Genomic DNA, 19,443 nt, shown 5'->3' with positions numbered 1-19,443 from the left:
AAATGTAATCCTTAACAAGGCATTTAAATCACTTACATGAAATGCATATGATAAGTTACCCTCGTTGATAGTTAACCAATCTTTCATTTAAATAACCAAGAAATGAAAAATAACCATGGTGTAAACCATTAGATCAGCACTGCAGGACGTGAAATCATACAATGTTTATTGTCATACAGGTCATTCATCATTTCTAATGGATTTCAATACAAAATTCTTGGCTCGAAAACTTGCTCACTCTTGTATGATATTTATCACAAACACGAGAATCCTAGAGATAGAATTAAATCAGAAAAAAGCAGGATGTTCTACATTTGTACAATGAGAGACTTTACTCATAAAATATATCGTTCAACAAAGGCCATTGCCATGACTATGGATACCAATGAAAAAAATGAGGAGAGTATGCTGGCCCGTGTATTGGGAAGAACAATGGGCTACAGACCAAATGCTCCTTACTCAAATACAGGTGAAGCCTTTCAACGCCCCAATTTTAAAAATCCTCACTATAAGAGGAATGTGATAACTGATTGGCAATTTTACAGTGAATGTGTGAATTTCAGATGCATGTGGCTAATTTCTGAGCGAGTCCTACCCTCCTCTCTGCCAATTTTAATTAATCCTGATATCTAATTTTTGGTTAAAGAACAAAATGAGTAAATTAAAAAATACAGGCTCAAAATATAGTCATGCCCAGCAAAAATTCTGGTTTCAGCACAGGAAAACATGCACTAAGATCTTATTAGTAAAAGTTCAACAATTAATTAATTTTAAAATGTTGACCAAAATGCTGCATTGTAGGTTACAGGAATTATTAGCAAATACTTATGATTTTAGACAACTTCAACAGTTCCAAAAGAGGGAAAAAATAACTAGGCTCACTCCATACAGATAAAATTGCAGCAATTAAAAAATTACTAGCATTGTCACATTAACTAATCGATAGGAATAATGTGCCATCTGATCAGAAAATGTCATGCAAGGGAACAAATTTTCTCATCAAGACTTCCTGATCCTCAAAATAGAGGCAGAATTGAAAATTAACGACTCTATAATAGTAAACTCATTCTGTGGGGAGCTCACTTGAACGGTGTAGAAGGTAGTAAAATATGTAAGAATGGAGAAGGACCTCACCTTGACAAACTGATTCCTTTTCTTCCAGAAGTTGTCCCAATCGTTGACAACTCGTCCCCACAACGACCATAAGTCCTCCTCCCCGCCACCATCTTCCGTTCCTCGCTCATGGCTCGAACTTGTTCCTGGGATAAACATGTAAAATTCCAAAATGAGACCAAACCTAAAATAAGTAAACGACGACAAGCCAAAATGAGAGTAATGAGGAAATACAAATTTGATAAAACCTTAACACCAGAATTTAATATTTCAAAGGCACAGAAATAAAAAAAACGAAAAACTTAAATAAACAACACACTGTGGTAAATAAGAAAGGTAAAAATTCACAATCACAGATTATCTAAATTGCACATCCAAAGAAATTGAACTCTAAAGGTTGTAAAGTTATTTAAAAAATACTACCGAGAGAGTAAGGAAGTCTTACCTGATGTAACAGAAATTTGGGAGGTGTCCGAGCTCTTCCGAGAATGACCGCTATTCCCAGACAATGAGTTTAGGGACTTGGCATCCGACTCGATGAGCCTCAAGAGAAAGAAATATGTTGAATTAGTAACTTCATTAAAAGATGATACTAGGATAAATTTTCCAGAGGAAAAAAACTCAAGGCAAAAGCACTCAATCTTATGGTTTCGGCTTCTTTTTGAAATATCATAACCAACCTCCATTCTAAGAACGTAAGAAACGCCGAAATCCTTTTAATCCTCGGCATTCATTGATTCCAAACCATCCCCTCAGAAAAACGGGGTATAACACTACGATAATATACAATATTGTAATACGAATACATAATAACGTGCCATTATGATATGATTATAGGGCTAGATGGATTGCTCAAAGAAAAAATCCTCAAGTTTTCTAGGGTACCAAACACTACGTAGCCGACGAATTAAGTTTATTTTTTAAAGTATTCAGTATTTTACAGCCATGGAAAGGGAAATAAGTACCTGTTGGCCTCCTCCAACTTCGCGAGCAGCGCCAGGTCTTCGGCTGACGGAGGCACGATATTGTTGTTATTACTTGAAGGGGTGTTATTGTTGTCGTTATTGTCCTCGTTGACGTTTATTTCTCCTATTTGTTTCCCAACAGCTACTTCCTTGTTTCCTACCACGTTTAAATCACTTTTAACCACAACCCCTTCGCCACTCTCGCACTTTTCTTCTTTAGAAATTGGGTAGGTAGATGCTTGACGATCCAACTCGACAACAGCTGTCAAAGCTTTCGGACGACCAACCTCGGAGGTAGAATGCGCCACCATCGCCGAGCTCATGATGGCGGCGGGACACCGCGGCGCAACGCTCGAATCGAAAGCGGAGACCGGACGAACTGAAGTAGACGAAGTGCATCCATCAGTGCGAGCTGAGTGATTCCTGAAAGTATAAAAGAATGAATAAATTTAATAGCGGCGAGTTAGAAGTCACACAACGATGCATAAAAAGTTGATAAAATATTTTCGGAGTACCAACACAAAATTAGCAGGTCTCCAGCGAGGAGTACCTTGCTAAAACCGTGCATGTGAAAATAACCTACTACATGAAGAATATGTTAAGTTGCAAACAAATTGATAAGTCATTCAACTCGATAATGAATCACTAAAAATAATTGCCATCCATGAAAATTCCAGCATTTCTGTACAAACGAGATGTGCATTTATGAACGCACAGATAAATCCACGAAAACGACGCTAATTAAAATGATTCGAAAACCAAAACTTAGGTAAAATAAGAAAGACAAAAAAAGAGAAACAATCATTGCCATTTCAAAACCAAAACAGGACTGTAATGTGCCGCATCGAGATTACAACCGAGGGAAACTAATTACGGAGAAAGCACGGAGGATCATTGAGGATCTGAAATTAAATAAATGTGATTACTTTATTATGAATTTCAATTGGAAATAAATTTGATGACATAAATTATAAGAATATCTCTACTAAATGAAAAGGCCGCTGCATGTAAACATTATTTATCTTACGCAAATAATCTCCGCTCGGCAAGACTGAATGAGTTAACTTGCTACGTAAGGACACAGCTCCTCGCTATCATGCATGTTTGCATGGATTGAACATTTCATTAACAAGCGGGCTTCAATCGACCGTGAAAGTCATAGGCGGATCCAGGGGGGGGGCACGGGGGCACGTGCCCCCCCCAGACCCTTAAAAATATGCTAGATTTTTAATACGGTCCCATTATCATTTCGTTCGTTTTGTATGACGAGGTGTCCTTGTGCCCCCCCCTGAACAAAATCCTGGATACGGCCTTGCTTGTGCCCCTCCCAGAAAGAAATCCTGGATCCGCCCCTGGTGAAAGTCTATGTATTTATATTCTATAAGAAAAAAAACTAAAAATCAGTACTTTTGGCCTAAACAGGATATATGGATGCGAATATAATTTTTAATGGTGTGAGGAATTCCAAGGAGACAAGCGCACGTGGAACAAGGCGGCTGTCAGAAAAAAATTCTAGGGGGTGTGGGGTTTATCTGGAGGGGGGTATTGCATGGCGAGCCAGGTCAGGGGGTTGAACCCCCCGACCTGGCTCGCCACGATCTTGATAAGGAGTACTCCTTGTATTACCATACTCTATGTATTTCTACTTTCTCCAATCCCAGGGTGAGGCGCATTTACCAAAAATAATGTTTTATTAGAATTATTACTGCATGTTGTTCAATGTACCAAATCTCAACCAAATTGCCCTCCTTCCCATCTAAATGCCGCAACAGGCACCATTAATTCCCCGTGAGGCCTCTCTCCCGGGTTTCGACATTGAGCAGGGTCTTATTCGTCCTCTACATATTCAATTTAAAATATATTCAGTACCGAATAATAATGGAATAATCTGTATCAAGTTAAAAACAACATAATTATTTGTGCTAAGAAGTTTGGTTCACACAGTGCGTTAATAATCATGTTATCAATTTTTCAAAAACAAAAGTCCTATAGTCCAAGGGAAAATTAATATCTTAGATATAATAATACAGAATCACTTTTAAAATCGTTAACTTATAACGAAGTCTCATGGTATTGCTGCATTACTAACAATAAGTTAGAAGAGTTTCTATTGCATTCACCACAAATTACAGAACCACTAACAGTTTCTTAGCGTCACATTTGATTGAAATTTGGACACGCCACTATAAGGGTTAAAATGAAGTAACTGACGGAGAGAAGAAGAGGGGTCATAGTTCCCTGACGCCTCGCACTGGAAAAAGCACAATTGATGTCAATTTAATTGACCCCAATTTCCTTACATGTAAGTTTCTTGACGTAAACTTCCGAGGATGAATAGTGAATATAAAGCATGAATTCGATTCTGTCTCAAGTTAATATAACACGAATAATCTTTGTGGCAGGATGAAGTATATAAGGGCCGCCAAAATCACGATAAAACTCTCTACTCAAAAAAATAACCTTATACGCAACTATTTATTTCTTTTTCGCTGGTATTGCACAATAGAGAATAATTAATACGATATTCGCCCTCCTTCGAGAAGGAAATTGGGTTATGTTAAACAAGCAAAAGCGCGGAGGGAATCGCGATATATTGTTTTTTTTTCATCACAATTCTCTGCACCATTGCTTTCGAGAAAAAAATGGGCGGTGTAGCTAGTGCGACGTGAAGCTACCGTTTTTTTTTAAGCCCGACCGCAACCAAATAATACGAACTCAAACCGTAGATTTGATTAGTGATGCGCAAATTATTGATTCCCCCACCACAATTCTCTTACAGAATAATATCATCAACTCAACACGGCGTCTTCGACAGGGGATGAGATGCAAGTTTTCATTTTCCCAGCGACTTGCGATTTCGATTTTAGCACATGTGAGTCGAGGTGGGAACATGCGAGGGGGGGGGGGGGGGCACTTCATTTTGCGAGCTGGTGATAACAAAACGACACGCTTCAGCATAACGGTCGAAGGGAAGGAGAGGGGGAGCCACAGGGGAGTATGAGTGCGGGTATTTACAAACGCCTTTCCCCGGTTGACAATTGAAGATCGAATATTAAGCATCACTCGACAGATCAAACAATCTTCTTCTTCTTTCTCTGAAGCTGTTCCCGTTAGGGGTCGCTGTTCCTCAATAGTCGTCTACAAGTCATTCGATCCTGAGCATCCCGTTCAGTCAAACCCAGGGGCGAATATAAGGGAAGGGTCCATTAAAGGCCCTTCCCTTATATTCGCCCCTGGGGGCCCTTCCCTCCCACCCTCCGCAATGGACAAAATAATTAATCTGAATAAATACAATGCGCGAGAGAAAATAGTGTTACAAAATTAATACCTTTTTTAAAACAATAGTATTTTAAGAATGAACCTACAAATTATTTATTTTTCATTTAATTTCTGAATTTAGCCACCAAAAACTAATGTAAATTTTTTTTGTGATTATTAAACCTTATTATTGGTATTGTCAATATTATCCATATTCGCCACTGGTTAAACCCTTCTCTCCTCAATCATTCTCGACACAATCCCTCCATATTCTCTACTGTCTTCCCCCGTTCTCGTACCTTCTACCTGAAAATTTCGAATTCTGTTCTCCACATATTCCCCATCCCTTCTTAAAATACGACTGACCCATTGCATCCTTCTCTCTTGCACCTTTCTTGAGGTCTCGACCACTTCTACCTTCGCCCTCGTCATCTTTTTCCTAATCTTATCTCGTCTTGTTTTTTCCATCGTCCATCTCAGCATTCTCATCTCTGCCATATCCATTATATTTTCGTGGGATTACTCACCAGATTTGGTTTCACTGCCGTATGTCAGTGGTGTCACAACGGTTTTAAGTTTTTCTGCGATTACAAGACACTCCTGATACTTTTATCCAGTTTCTCCACCCTGGTTGGATTTTGTGGTTCATCTCTATTTGCAAATAGTCTCCTCAGCAGATGTATCGCGGATAGTCGCCAGGAGGGAGAAAATTTCTGGGGGGCTGACGCCCCCAAATCCTCCCCCTACTTGGATGCGTGCCAACCCCCTCCCCTAAACTGTACAAGTTTAAGTGAACTCTCCCGAATTTTCTTCTGGTCTCTGCTTTGCTTACAACTACCCTCTCCAGTGGAAACTTCTAGGCAGAAGGAGGCACTTCACTGCCCGTCGATTAGAAATCGGCCTGCTCCGCGAGCCCTCCGTGAAAACGATGAGGATTGGCCACCGCTGTGTTTGCTAATTATGCTAACGCGAACGGGGGGTGAGCGAGGATCCCTTTCACTCGAAGACTACCACAAATAAAAAAATAAAAAGCCGCCGCTTCTTCTAATTCCGTGCGAGCACTCTCGCCGCGCTCAATGGGCGTTGCCGCGTCTACACGACACCCTCCCACCTTCAGCTGCACCCCACCCCACTGCCCCGCACCCAAAACGGTCTCGCCCGCATCGCGTCGAAGACGGAATCAAAACGATCATTTTTTTCCTTCCCTTCCTAGCGCTAGCTCCAATGACCACTCGAATCATCCCTGGTAATTAAATGACCGTTTTGAGGCGAACCCATTCACGGATTAATAGGGTTCCCAATAGCTTTTTAACATCATTGGGTACGTCCCTTTTTATTCACGCTTTTTCTAGACTTGCTTCGTCTGTTTCATCGATGGAATCCTGCGACTGATTTTTACCCACTTCCCATCGTCGGATCGGCTTGAAATTTGCAATCCACATAAGAACCAGATGACAATGCATTCGTACACTAGGTCCAATGAGGCAGTGAGAGACACTTTTTTGACAGTAAACATTTGTACTAATCGCTCAGTTTCAGGGTAAGCATTAATGATTTCATTCTTCAAAATTACAACAGGTTTCATCAGGCGCATCGGTGGGGGATCGGGTTGGTGTGGGTGCTGGAGTGTAGTATTTCCGCCCAGTGGGCTCGGGTTCAAATCCCGGCGGTGGCAGAGAATTTTCATAGACTACCCGATCCCTGCTTGAATGAAATGTGGAGGACATTTCAAGCTCAACACTCCGTCCGTCGGATGGGACGTTAAGCCGCGGTTCCTTTGGCGCCTTTCATATATTTATAGCAGACCAATGCCGACGCTGGAATTCTCTCCACCCTTCCTTACATACCCTTCCCCTCATGGCGCAAATGGCACCTCATTGTCAGCTGTCGGTCGCCCCCTCCAAATACCATAGCATACCATGACTGACTGACTAGACACCTGACCACTTGAAATGTGGCATTTATTAAAGTCCGTTACATTTTGGTGGAAAAACCAATGCGAGTATCTATCCGATTGGCAAAATATCTCTCGTATTTCATCGTTCTCGTCGATTAATAAACATACTTAGGTTCTAAGACGATGTTCTCCGAGTTGCTATCTGCCCTTCATGACGCAAGCAATTCATGCCAATTTGAACATTTTTCTTGAAAAATAACTACAATCGGATTATGATTTGACCGCTAAATTATTTGGATACGAGTTTAGTTGTTACAACAACATTCTCAAGTGCCTGTAACAACGAAACCCATCGTGCTAAAATAAATTGAGTGGTAATATCGCAATGTCTCACTAAACAGATATTATAAACTTACAACACACCGTATCACACATCATTCAAGAACAATCATTGTACTGTTTAAACAAAAGCCTCGTCTAAAATCCGAAGATCCAAAAGTGATGGAGTGTGATTTTTCCTTTCGTTCTTTTGCGATGTAGTAACATCGAATCATAGGTAGGAATAAATATTATAATTGTGGAAAATTGCAAGTGTTTCTTTCTACTGAAAAGCTTCTTCGCCACACGTGGCAATGCAACGCCCCAGGGGCGGGACTGATTGCACTCCCATGCATGGGCGTGCTCTGCGGAGGGGGGTTACTTCCCACCCGAGAGGCGAAAATAAATTTAGTTCAAAACAAAAGTTATGAACACATTTTCCTTTTGAAGAAGAGTGATATTAGTATATGTACGACATGGTACTGAAATAAAAATCATTATTTTTTCAAGCCAATGATTATAAAAACTAATGAATTTCTGTCATAATTTCCTTAAAAATTTGGTTCCATTAACCTTTTCTGTGCAATAAAGTCACGACTTGAACGACCACACCTAGTTCCCCCCCTCTAGTTTTGATTCTGGGTACACCCATGCCCCCTGACAAATTTTCTACCGGCGCCCGTGGCTCTAGCTATCGCCACCGCGGTGGCTGGAAAGATCCCTTCCGCTCCCTCGATAAGAAGTCTTCTTCCCCGCACCGCTTTAAGTTTGGAGGGGTCGGCGACCTCTCTCTCTCTCTCGAAGGGAGGGGTCAGCCGCGGCCCCCCGAGCCAAGGGAAGTGGGAGTGAGTGTGGGTTTGTATGTCCCTGGGGCAGAAGTGGGCGGCGGCAGTCCACGTGGAAAGTGTGCAGGGTGCAACCTCCCTCTCTCTCTCTCTCTTCCTCCCTGAGGCAGTCTGAAGAGAGGACGGACGAGGAAGGAAAGAGGTGCATTCGCTAATTGCTCGACTCCTCTTGGTTCCGCTCGCTGATCGATGCTTGCCCGTGTGTGGCCGCCCACTCGCCCTTCTCCTACGGCCTAGAGAGAGCGGGGCGTGCTATACGTGGGCATTGTTGCCAACTTGGGGGATTTTCTAAGGGTACAAAAAAAATCACCCGTGGAATTTTATTATTCATATAATCTTCAGGTATTTAAATTCCAGTTCAACACATTTTTAACTCTCGTCTACACTACTAAAAATTTGTAAAGTTAGGATACTAAATGAAAATTTTGGTAGAGGGTGTTTCCACTGCATTCCAGCAGTTATGCTTCTTCCTTTCCTGTTTTGAAACGACCGACTCACAGACTTTGGTTTAAATTATTTAAAAGCATTTTAAAAAATTAAATACTTATTCCGAAATAAAATTATATTTTCTCGAAATATAGGCTATTTTTCTGAGAACAAAACTCACAAACTCATTTTTATCTACATGTGTGGCACTCCATTTTAATGTTACTTGGATGAACATCTATCACTTAAAAGAAGTGGTATGAGTAACAGATATTCATCCTAGAAACCTTAATTTTGATAGAGGGAGAGAGGGAGGCAGTAATGGTTAGGGTGTAGCGTGTAGGCATCGGCCGAGCATTGCGGCTCGCGAGGGTGCACTCCTCATCTGGAGAGCCAAACTTGATTAGGCGGGCTCCGAGCACGATGGGGCTGGGACGCAGGCGGGAGAGAACCACCCACACACCAGGTGCTCCCGGCAGCCGAGACTCGGCTCATCACGGCCTCGAAGGCACGTAACTTTGAGAACTCCATGCTCTTTGATGATGCCCGGACGTCACTGGTTGAACACCATAGGTACTAACACAGAGCGGGAGGGAGGGAGGCCTTTCCACCTGCGCGGACCACTATCGGCCAACTCATTTTCACAAATTTCCACGCTTCCATAAGCATTCCCGAGAGAGAGAAACTGTATTATTTAAGGCCTACTCCATAATTACCGGTTGACGTCAGCTATGCAATAAAAAAACATTCAACTTAAATTGTAACCTTTGTAATAGCCGCGATGCTAGTTCGGGTATACATACGTCTTTGTTTTGGACTGAAAAATAGAGCGAATATTCGCACAAAAATAATCTAAGAAAACTAATTCGTCAAATGGAATGTAGAAACCACTCAGGAAAATAAGTGTATGGGTTGCCATCACATGATTTAACTAAAACAAAAAGCAACCAAGCGGAGACGAACGTGACTACCAAAATTAAATTACACTCAAAATTCTAAACATAAAACACCAAAACTATTTAGATTATCAAATTTAAAAAAATAGGAATAATCAGCAGCAGACAGCAATTATCACCAACATAGCAAACAGTTTTACTTTGAGAAATTTGTATTACATATAGTCCTTCTGTCGTCAATAACGGAAATTTAGTAAAAAAATAAAACTATAACAACTTTACAAATGATGCATTAAATGGCACGTGAAAATTTTGAAATATTATTTGATACCTAAGATAAAAACGCTTATAGTTTAAAATTTCTCCGAAGCAATATGATTGGTTAAAAAAGACAATTTACGATGGTAGACGCACAATAATGGTTTGACGTCTATGATATTTTTTCTGAGGATTTCGGCCAAGTCAACGTCTCAAACGTCTCAACTGGAAACTTATCACTACCGTCCATGACACTCGAAAATGTTGATAAAAAATAATTAACCCTTAATTTGAACCAATTTAAACTCGAATGATAATCTGTTTTAATGACTTAAACGGAATGAAGCATTGGAAAAATTCTAAATTAGTATCAAAGTAGTTTATAGAAAGGAAAAAGGAAGTTGGATATAGCCCCAGGCTACACGTTTGCGTCATAACTAGTCGGGAATCAACCAGAAAAACTAAAAGAAAATGAGTTCATAAATTTTACAAGAAGGATAATATTTGTGAGAAAAATAAATTTGTGCTTGGCAAGACAATGATTCGACAAAAAGACCCGGAAGATGTTCACTGGAAATATAAGCTCCGGGATATGGATAAGTACTTCGGGATATGGAAAAAATCAATACGGTGATCCTCATAAAGGGTGCAACACACGTACTACACGTGATAAATTTACTATCTACAGCGTTCAAGCCCATCCACGGGAGAGGAAAAAGCGGAAGGCGAAAGCCACCACACAGTTGCGTGCCTTCTTCTGGATCCAGCGAGTGGAGTGAGTGGGGGGGCGGGGTGGGGGGGTGGGGGTGGTCACGGGGGAAAGTGGGTCGCGGGGGAGAGGGGCAGTCAATCGACGCCATTCATTAGCGGAGGGACGGCCGGCCGGGCCGAGATGGAGTGCCCCTCTTTGGGAGTGGACTCACATTCTGCGACAATGCAAACACCACGGAAACAGAGGCAACTTCACACTCACACTATTTTAAAGCGAGAGGTTCATTCTTATCACACAAGTAAATTAAAATTTAACGCTAATTTTTCTACAAACGACTTAGTTTTTGTTCGTCGTTATTTGCGGAAAATTGCTAGAAATTTTTGATTTACAATATGTTAGAATTACACCATATTTAGCCTCAATCAACTCTCTCTAAATGCAATCCCAATGTTTTTTTTTTGGGATACAAAAAATCCAAATCATTATACAAGATGCCAAGCACTGTGATCGAGGTTTTGGCCAGACTGCAATCAGCTAATTTTGCCGACGTACTCGTTTGTAAATCTTCCTCAGGACTTAATTATTTGGAAGAATACATCAACGCCATAGCATCTACATCAGAGACATGTAGAATTATTTCAAAAAAACTATCCTAAAAAAGTTGTTGTTTAGAATATTATTGCATTGTAAGGGTCAATAAAAACGGCGGCACACTTTTTCATTCACAGGCACTATCAACACAATTATGCTCGACAAAATTGGCTTATAATCGACGACGGCCCAATACTCAAATTCCTATCTAAAAATTTAGAAATATCCTGCCGTATTGGCAAGGTCGTTTTCCCCTGATATTCGCGATGGAAACATTCCACGTGGTTAGGCCCGGGAACGTTCCTTTCGAAGGCGCGGCAGTCCAGACCATGAGCAGACGCGGGTCACTCGTTCGCGCGTGACAACATCACATGCACGAAGACATAAAGCCATCCAACCAAGAGAAAATAGTAAAAACACGAAAGATCGTTTTTCACTTCCCATCAGTTGGACGAAAAAAAGATATACAACTCGCTCGGTCACGGCAAACTGAACCGAACCGAAAGCTCACTTCATAAAGACGGATGAATATCTATCATCACTCACGAAAAATCGGAATCTCGAATTAACACGACAGCCCTCCATATAACCATCAATTACGTGGATGAATTAACAGCAAGCCACAGTAAATTCACAAGCCAATGAATTACCGTGCAAAAACGACGATGTAAGTAAAGAAGCCGCTAGGAAAATAGGTTAGCCTGGCATGTTTAAAGTACCTACAATAAAACACAAAAAAAATACAAAATGGAGCTCCGTTTCAACACGTCGAAAAATTCAAAATAATAATTAAAGCGAATCATCAAGTAGGACGGTGAAAGATGATGAAATGCATTACTTTCAAGCAACACACTATGTTCAATATGCAAATCACTACTGCTGCTGAAGGAATGCGAGCCATTCGCTTTTCAAGTCGGTGGCCCATAGATACGATACTTGAACGCATATTTTTGGTGAAAAAACTAGGATGTCTATAATATATTTCAAATTAATGGTGAATTTATCACAGAACAATGATTTTTTCAAAGGAAGAAAATAAACGAAATAGCATAGATATCTACTTACTTCCAGACAAACGAGAGTAACGTGCGGATCTGTTGAAGAAAAGATAACAGGAAGTAGCAGTGAAAGAGGTTTATAAAATACTCTTGTTAGAAATGGTACTCCGATATGTTATGTAATCAATAAACAAGAACAGCAATTCCTAAAAAAACATTTATTCCTCGGATATCTAGAGGTTTAATTAAACGAAGCAATAGTGCATGTATCATCAACAAACTCTGGTTCACTGGTTGCACGAGATTGCTTAAAATTAAAATTTCACGCCATAAAAAGCAAAAAAAAAACATTAAAATGGAATCCTCATTGGTAATGTGATGAGATTTGAAATGCAATCATATAGAAGGTTCATTGGATTAATCAATGAGCGGAGTAATCTTGAGTGCAATTAAAATCAGGAAAAATGAAGCAAACTCAATTCAGACTACAGAGTAGAATTCAGCCTCATTTAAAGTAGGGAATTTTCAATCATTATTAATTTAACCTAATAACTCCGTGTTGTTTGAAACGGGAAAAACTTCGTCAAGATTCAAATCCAAGATTTATTTAGAATATTTCTACGTCCGTCAAGAATGAAAAACCTTTTCAATTTAAGGATCGATAACCCGCGTTTACCCAAATAAAGAGTTGATAAAATGTTACTCGACCACGAAAATATTGGGAGTAGCTTCATATGCTACTGATGGGGCCACTACATATTTGCAAAGACAAGCGCTCAGTAATGTACATCAAGCCAACACTTCCTGCAAGGATACATCAACTAGAAAACTCACTCATCTCGTTCAAACATCGGCGTTGCGTCCAATCACAAACCCATGGCATGTACGATTCAAACTCGAAAATGAAAAGGAGACTTCGTTTATTTCCACAGAGATATTTCGTCCGTACGACATGTTTCGAACCATAGAGGTCATTACCACTTGATAATGACCTCTATGGTTCGAAACATGTCGTACGGAAGAAATAAATCTGTGGAAATCAACGAAGTCTCCTTTTCATTTTCGTGTATTAATTTCCACACAGTTGAGCCTAATACAATTGAACGATTCAAACTAGTGAAGTATATCATACTGAATGCCTCTTCCCTTGACACAATCTTCCCTTATCTTACGCCACTATCCTTCAACCCCCACTGATCTAGTGTATTTGAAAGTTTAGCTTTCCTGTATCTACACAAAATGATAAACAAAGATATCGTGCCGCACACTAATTTTATTTAATTTTAATTAAATTTAACAGCTCATAACACGTGTTTCGATAGATAAAGAGATAAATAAAGAGATTGATTGAGTACCTGATGATGATTGCAAGGCATCCGAAACATGTGTAGTGAGCTGTGAAATAAAATCAGTGGGCAGAGCACTATCTTTGCTTATCATTTGAATAAAGTTTCTTCCTTTTCTTTTTCACTATTTCCTAAAGTACCTGATTATGATAGCAGGACAATCGAAACACGTGTTGAGCTGTTAAATAAAATTAGGGTGCAGTAATATATCTTTTTCTATCATCCGATATGCTGCTCCACGATGTATCTCCGGAAAAAGTTGAATCTGCACCAATTGTCGTCGCACCGCTACAAAAACGGTCGCATGAAATTAAATATCATAAATTTACAGAGTTATTTTACTTAATACGATGCATTTTCACTGAGCAAAGCCGAGAAACTATTGATTGTATTCAAGTGGTAATTCCAAATAAGAGTAGCTTCATGTCCAGTGGCGCCGAATCCATGGGGCCTGAGGGGGCCCGAGCCCCCTCAAAGATTCGTTTGGGGGGGCGGAGCTCCCTCAATAATTCAAGAAAATTATTAAGTCATATTATGCTTTGTGAAATCACATAAATATATTGGTAATTTTCATTTCCCATGTTTGACGATAGTTACCTTTTAAAATAAATTCAACAATGTGTGTTGATATACAAGAATTGCCATGAGAAAAAATTCCCCTGGACCGGGAATCGAACCACGGACCTTTGGCTTTCCGGGCCAATGCGCAGACCACTACGCTACCCAGGTTCTTTAATTCCCATGGCAATTATACCGAGGCTCATGTCACTAGGTGATTCTTTGGTTCGATTCCCGGTCCAGGGGAATTTTTTCTCATGGCAATTCTTGTATATTTCACCGCCGTTCACGCGGCAGGGTTTGGAATATTACACAATGTGTGTTGAAACAAATAATTATAAGGTTAAGCAGGTTATGCAGGTTAACTGAATCAAGTGGTGTGAATCATGGTAATGTTTCGGTGCTGCGACACACTTTGAATTTAATCTCTTCCCGGGGCAAGACCTCCGATATCGGCCCCCCAATATTTTTTATAAGTCGGCGCCCCTGTTCATGTCGTGGCATGTGGAAGACTCAGAATTGCGAGGCTCGAGAGGAAAGAGGGACGCGAAATGACGAGGTCGGAGGAAAAGGGCGGGGCCAGGAGTAGGAGCACTCAAACAAACAGACAAAGGGGTTTGTTGCCGAAGGGCGAGGTCTCGCCACTGCGGCAGCAAAGTGGAATCGGATCGGTGCGCCCGCTGACCCACGCACGCAAGATCAACAACACCAACGACGGTTTGCACCATCTGCTTGCGCCACGTCTCCAAGGATTCCTTCTCGGGAGAGTATAAAGCCTCTTAATTGCAATTGCTAATAAATAGATGAGGAAGGAAAATGGGTAAACCAAGGCAAACAATAAATCGCAGAACAGAAGTAAATGCTGAAGACTAATAATTGAGAAACTGCTTCATTGATTCACAGAAACAAAATAGTAAATGGCCAAAAAAATATGGAAATAATAATAATAACTGCTTAATCATGAGCAAGTACTACCATAGAGTACTGTGTGGTTCTACCAAATCACAAAAAAAAAAGAATCTGAAACGACATCATACAGTTAAAGGCATGCGATATTCTTACATGAATGTTCAGATCATCGCAGTAACAAAATCGAATATGACTTGGTTCCTACCAGCCATGTCAGATTATGCTTGAATACGTTTATTCTGGGATAAACCTAAAATAGAAACAATGATAACAATTTTATTCCAAACACATCACCACTACAATTCAGTACAACATGCATTGCGGAATAGAGATGCTCCTTTGGAGAAACTACGAGCTGGGGTCAATGACTCGTTCTCATAAGTAAAAACTCATCAAGTGTGTCGCTACGCAATCAGACAACAGTACTAGCGCTGGCAGAGCCACAAGAGAAACTTGCACTGTCCGAGGAAATAACCAATCCAAACTTCTTAATTAATAAAAAAAGGAAAAAAATCAAGATAACTGCGCTGAACTACACGCATACTTTTCTAGTTTAAACACAAAAACTGTCATGGAAGTAGAAAAAAACAACATTCTGGTCACGTGCCTCCATTTATGCGTCGCAAATTCCATCGAGTGATCGAATTGACCGTGCAAACACTTTAATAAGGACAAACATTTTGGGAAAGTTAGAAAACTACAACTGTCACATTCTATCTAAACTTGGAAGGCTAGTGAAAAAAGGACTTTTTCCCCCGCTACTCAAAGTTTTTAGAACCCAAAAAAAAACACAAAAAATGGCTATTTCCATTAGTCAACGGCTCAACCTATCATAATTAGGTCATTTGACGATATTTATGGAAACCGTCCCGAATAGTTTCCAGCAGGGAGCTCGACGACATAAAAAACAAAAGCGTATATTTCTTCCTGGGAGGTTACCGTGCCATGGGATTTATTATGGTTATTCATTCCAAGGACCAAAATGTCCCAAACACCCAAAGGTACAGCTAGCACAGCCGTCTCTTTCTTCTGGAAACGAAAACCTTAGAAGCCAATAACGGCCACAGGTCGAACTTACATGTATATGACTATGAGTAAGTGATTACTATGCAATATTCGAGATTTTCAAAATACCTACCAACTCTATGACTCATCAAGGAAGAATACTGAACGAGATAATATATTTTCTGGGTTTAATACAGATTAACACATTCCGCAATTTTTTTAATAGAATCCTAGAATTAGAAGCTTTTGGAAATAAATCATCCACAACCTCGAGCACAGAGATTGTCTCTTTGGTTCCATATTAAAGGTTGTGCGGGATATTTCCACTTCCCAACGCCCAAACCCTATCCTTACTCTTGCCCCTCCTAAGCAGTACGAACTATTTGCTCTCATTCCCCTTAAGCAGTATTTCAGGAAGAACTTGGCTGCACATACTTCACTTGAAAATGTTGTTGTAACAGCTAAACGAGCAATATGAAAATAAACATGGCAACATTGCAACAACATTATTGCATAAAAGTGGAATATTTCAAAATTACAATGTCTTACTTAACTAATATTAATAAATTCCTCCACATTGTGCCACTCAGCATACAAGAACATTTATAGTAACTCGCTATTCATTCATGTCTGAAATTTTTTTAAACACATATTATAAAGAAAAAAAAATTAAACATGGCAAAGAGAATCATGAAAATTACTACCACCAAAAGACTGGGGATTTAACCAACGCCACCAATTAATCAAAAGAGAGTTAGGGCATCTAGTTATGAACAAAAATTGAGGTTCTTACCCAAAAAAGTGTCACAAAAATATTAGACGGTGATTAAAAATTCGTAATAAAGAGTAGGAGCGGCATTGTCTCGATACGCGTCAGAGCTTTGGGTCAATGACGCTAATGTGAACGTGCAGCACCAGTGCGGAACGGAGGAGGGAGGAGGGGAGGGGAGGCGCCATTGTCTGTCCGCCTCTGAAAGGACTGCGCGCGGCAGCATGCTTCTTAATTACGCTCTCCACGCGACCCCAAGCAGCGATATGAATATTGCCGCCTTGCGATTAATTTAAAATTTAACTCAAAGCAAAACTTTCGCGCGGCCTCCTGCATAAGTTTTTTTCGTAGTTCAGCCAAGCCACCAATAAAAAAATCACATGATAAAAGGAAAATACATTATTATTCCAAACCAAGTCCGAATCACAAGAACATTTTTTTCCGTCCCTCAAGAGTGATAACTCCAGAGATCTATTTTCAGGGACCAAAAAAGTGATCGCTCGACTCATCATTTTCTTAATCAAACTGTCATTCCCGACGTCCCTTTTTCCATCGCATCTTCCATAAGTTTCCGTATTTACAACTGGCATTCCATCAAAAGCCAAACTATCGGTGTTAGCGGCCGCGCGTTCTAATTGGCTGAAAGACGGTGCCAGAGACGGACTCGAAGAAAGTTATGGGACGAGTTATGGAGAAAGGGATGTGAATTCCATCGCTGGAGACATCGTGGAAAATTATCACGTGAAATGATCATTTCTGTGCAATCTTTGGTACGATCGCTAGATTTATCCCTCGAAAGGGATGAAATATACCATCGTGTAGACTCAGGCCATATCTTAAACGGTTTAACCTATCACATCTACCACAACTCCTTTTAAAACTCAGTTAATGCCCTTCACCTGCAGCCCACTCCTTACGGAATAGATCGGCGGCTAAATCACTCCCCCGGGGTGCTTTGGCAAGACCCGCGACTCCCTGTCACCCGCATGAATTTGAAAAGCCAGAGGAGACAAGTTCAAGTCTCCGCAGCGAGCGGATGGATGAAGCGTTCGGATAGGAGAGGAAATTCATTTCAGAACTCTCTTGCCATCACACTCATCCAAGATAACAGAGAACCAGAGCGCTTGCGAAGGTTCTAGCGCTATACAAGTTTAAAAATAGATATTTATGAAAATAACCCCAATATAGATAGAATGGAAACAAAATCTTTTATGCTTCCTCTTGAGGTGAGTAGAGTCCCAATTGAGGATTTTGGCAGTGGAGCTGGCTTTGGTGAAGTAACAACGGATACTGAGTACCGAATGAACGCAGCTAACTGACGTCACAAATTGTCCGACTCCACGATCGATAACAGGGACGAAAAAATCGACAGTGAAATCGATCAGGACGAACGCCAAACGTTGAAAAGTGGGCGTGGTTTTTCTCGGGGATTTTGACGGAAAAGTGTCAAACTCTACATTGGCCTAATTGCTCTGAATATATTCCTAAAATTTTCCTCATGATAAAGAGCTATCATGCATGCGAAAAAATAAACACTGTCGCCGTAAATATTTTCACCAAAAATTCAGATTCTCTACAGTGTATTTTAGATGTAACTCCTGATTTCAGAGACAAAAATGTTTACAAAACCAACACCATTAGATAACTTCAACATTTCATTAGACACGAAAGTGCATTGCAAAATACAATGTACAATGTGCAAATACAAAATACAATACAATGTAGGTTAAATTTTGTAATTGGCAAGATTAAATTCATTAATTATTTCTCGATAGTCATCCAGAAAGTAACGCTCAATATTTCCAAGGCGGTAAAAAAAAATAACTCCGAGCCAGAATTTCACTCTATGGTTTCCTACTTGAGGAGCTATCTGGAAGAGTTCCAGAGACCGTTTTAATAATCCACGCACGCACGAGAGCACACAGCAACGTCCTTGCCCAAAGTAAGGGAACGCCCACATCGCATCTTCGACCTCTCCGCACACAACACGGAGCCGCAGCTGAGCGCGTGCCACATCGACAGAGACGTTTCGGGTCGGGAAGCTTCACTTCTGCGCGCGTGACCAAATTGTGGGCAAACACTCGTCAGAATGCTGAATTTATGCATACTCAAAGGCGCTATAGGGGGTTGATGAGATTTGGGGGGGGGGGGTATTCGTCATTGCTGAGGCCTCAGATAAGAGGGGAGTAAAGAGTTCCCTTGAACTAGTGGGGTAGATACTGAAGCATTCTTCCTGAATAATTATGAAAAAATAACATTAAAATAGGCCTTTTTAACGATTATCTTAAGTAAACCGAAGTTAAAAAATGAGGATATATATATTTTACTTCCTTTGAATGTATCACTTTAAGCTTACACATATGCACAGTTTTCAAATCCTTTCCAAGTTAGGGGTACTGTTATCAATTAAGCAAGATTCAATGAATATGGCAATCTAATATTAATACTGAATATTAGCACCTTCTGGGGCTTCCAACCGTGTTCGTTATTTATAGTGACAACAGTTTCATCAACGTACCAGCAGGTGTCTTCAGGTCTGGAACGCAGGCGAACCCATTGCCACCATAAACAACGAACAC

At 40.4% G+C, this 19,443-nt stretch overlaps 1 protein-coding gene across 5 annotated transcripts in view; it reads right to left on the bottom strand.

Moving 5' to 3' along the window:
- The window catches only part of LOC124157287 (ecotropic viral integration site 5 ortholog), a 174,616-nt gene that overhangs the window by 28,341 nt on the left and 126,832 nt on the right, over window positions 1-19,443 (bottom strand). For 4 of the 5 annotated variants that reach the window (XM_046531904.1, XM_046531886.1, XM_046531894.1 and 1 more), the window contains 3 exons: window positions 2,079-2,501; window positions 1,559-1,656; window positions 1,135-1,259 (listed from right to left, as the gene is read on the bottom strand). In XM_046531904.1, the coding sequence (XP_046387860.1) occupies window positions 1,135-1,259; window positions 1,559-1,656; window positions 2,079-2,401 (546 nt within the window). In that variant the 5' untranslated portion in view covers window positions 2,402-2,501. Of the gene's footprint in view, window positions 1-1,134; window positions 1,298-1,558; window positions 1,657-2,078; window positions 2,502-19,443 lie in introns of those variants that run through there. The other variant, XM_046531923.1, reaches the window with a different exon arrangement.

This window comes from Ischnura elegans, chromosome 1 (assembly GCF_921293095.1).
Source record: "Ischnura elegans chromosome 1, ioIscEleg1.1, whole genome shotgun sequence".
Lineage (NCBI taxonomy): Eukaryota > Metazoa > Arthropoda > Insecta > Odonata > Coenagrionidae > Ischnura > Ischnura elegans.
This window is presented reverse-complemented; position numbering and strand designations above follow the sequence as displayed.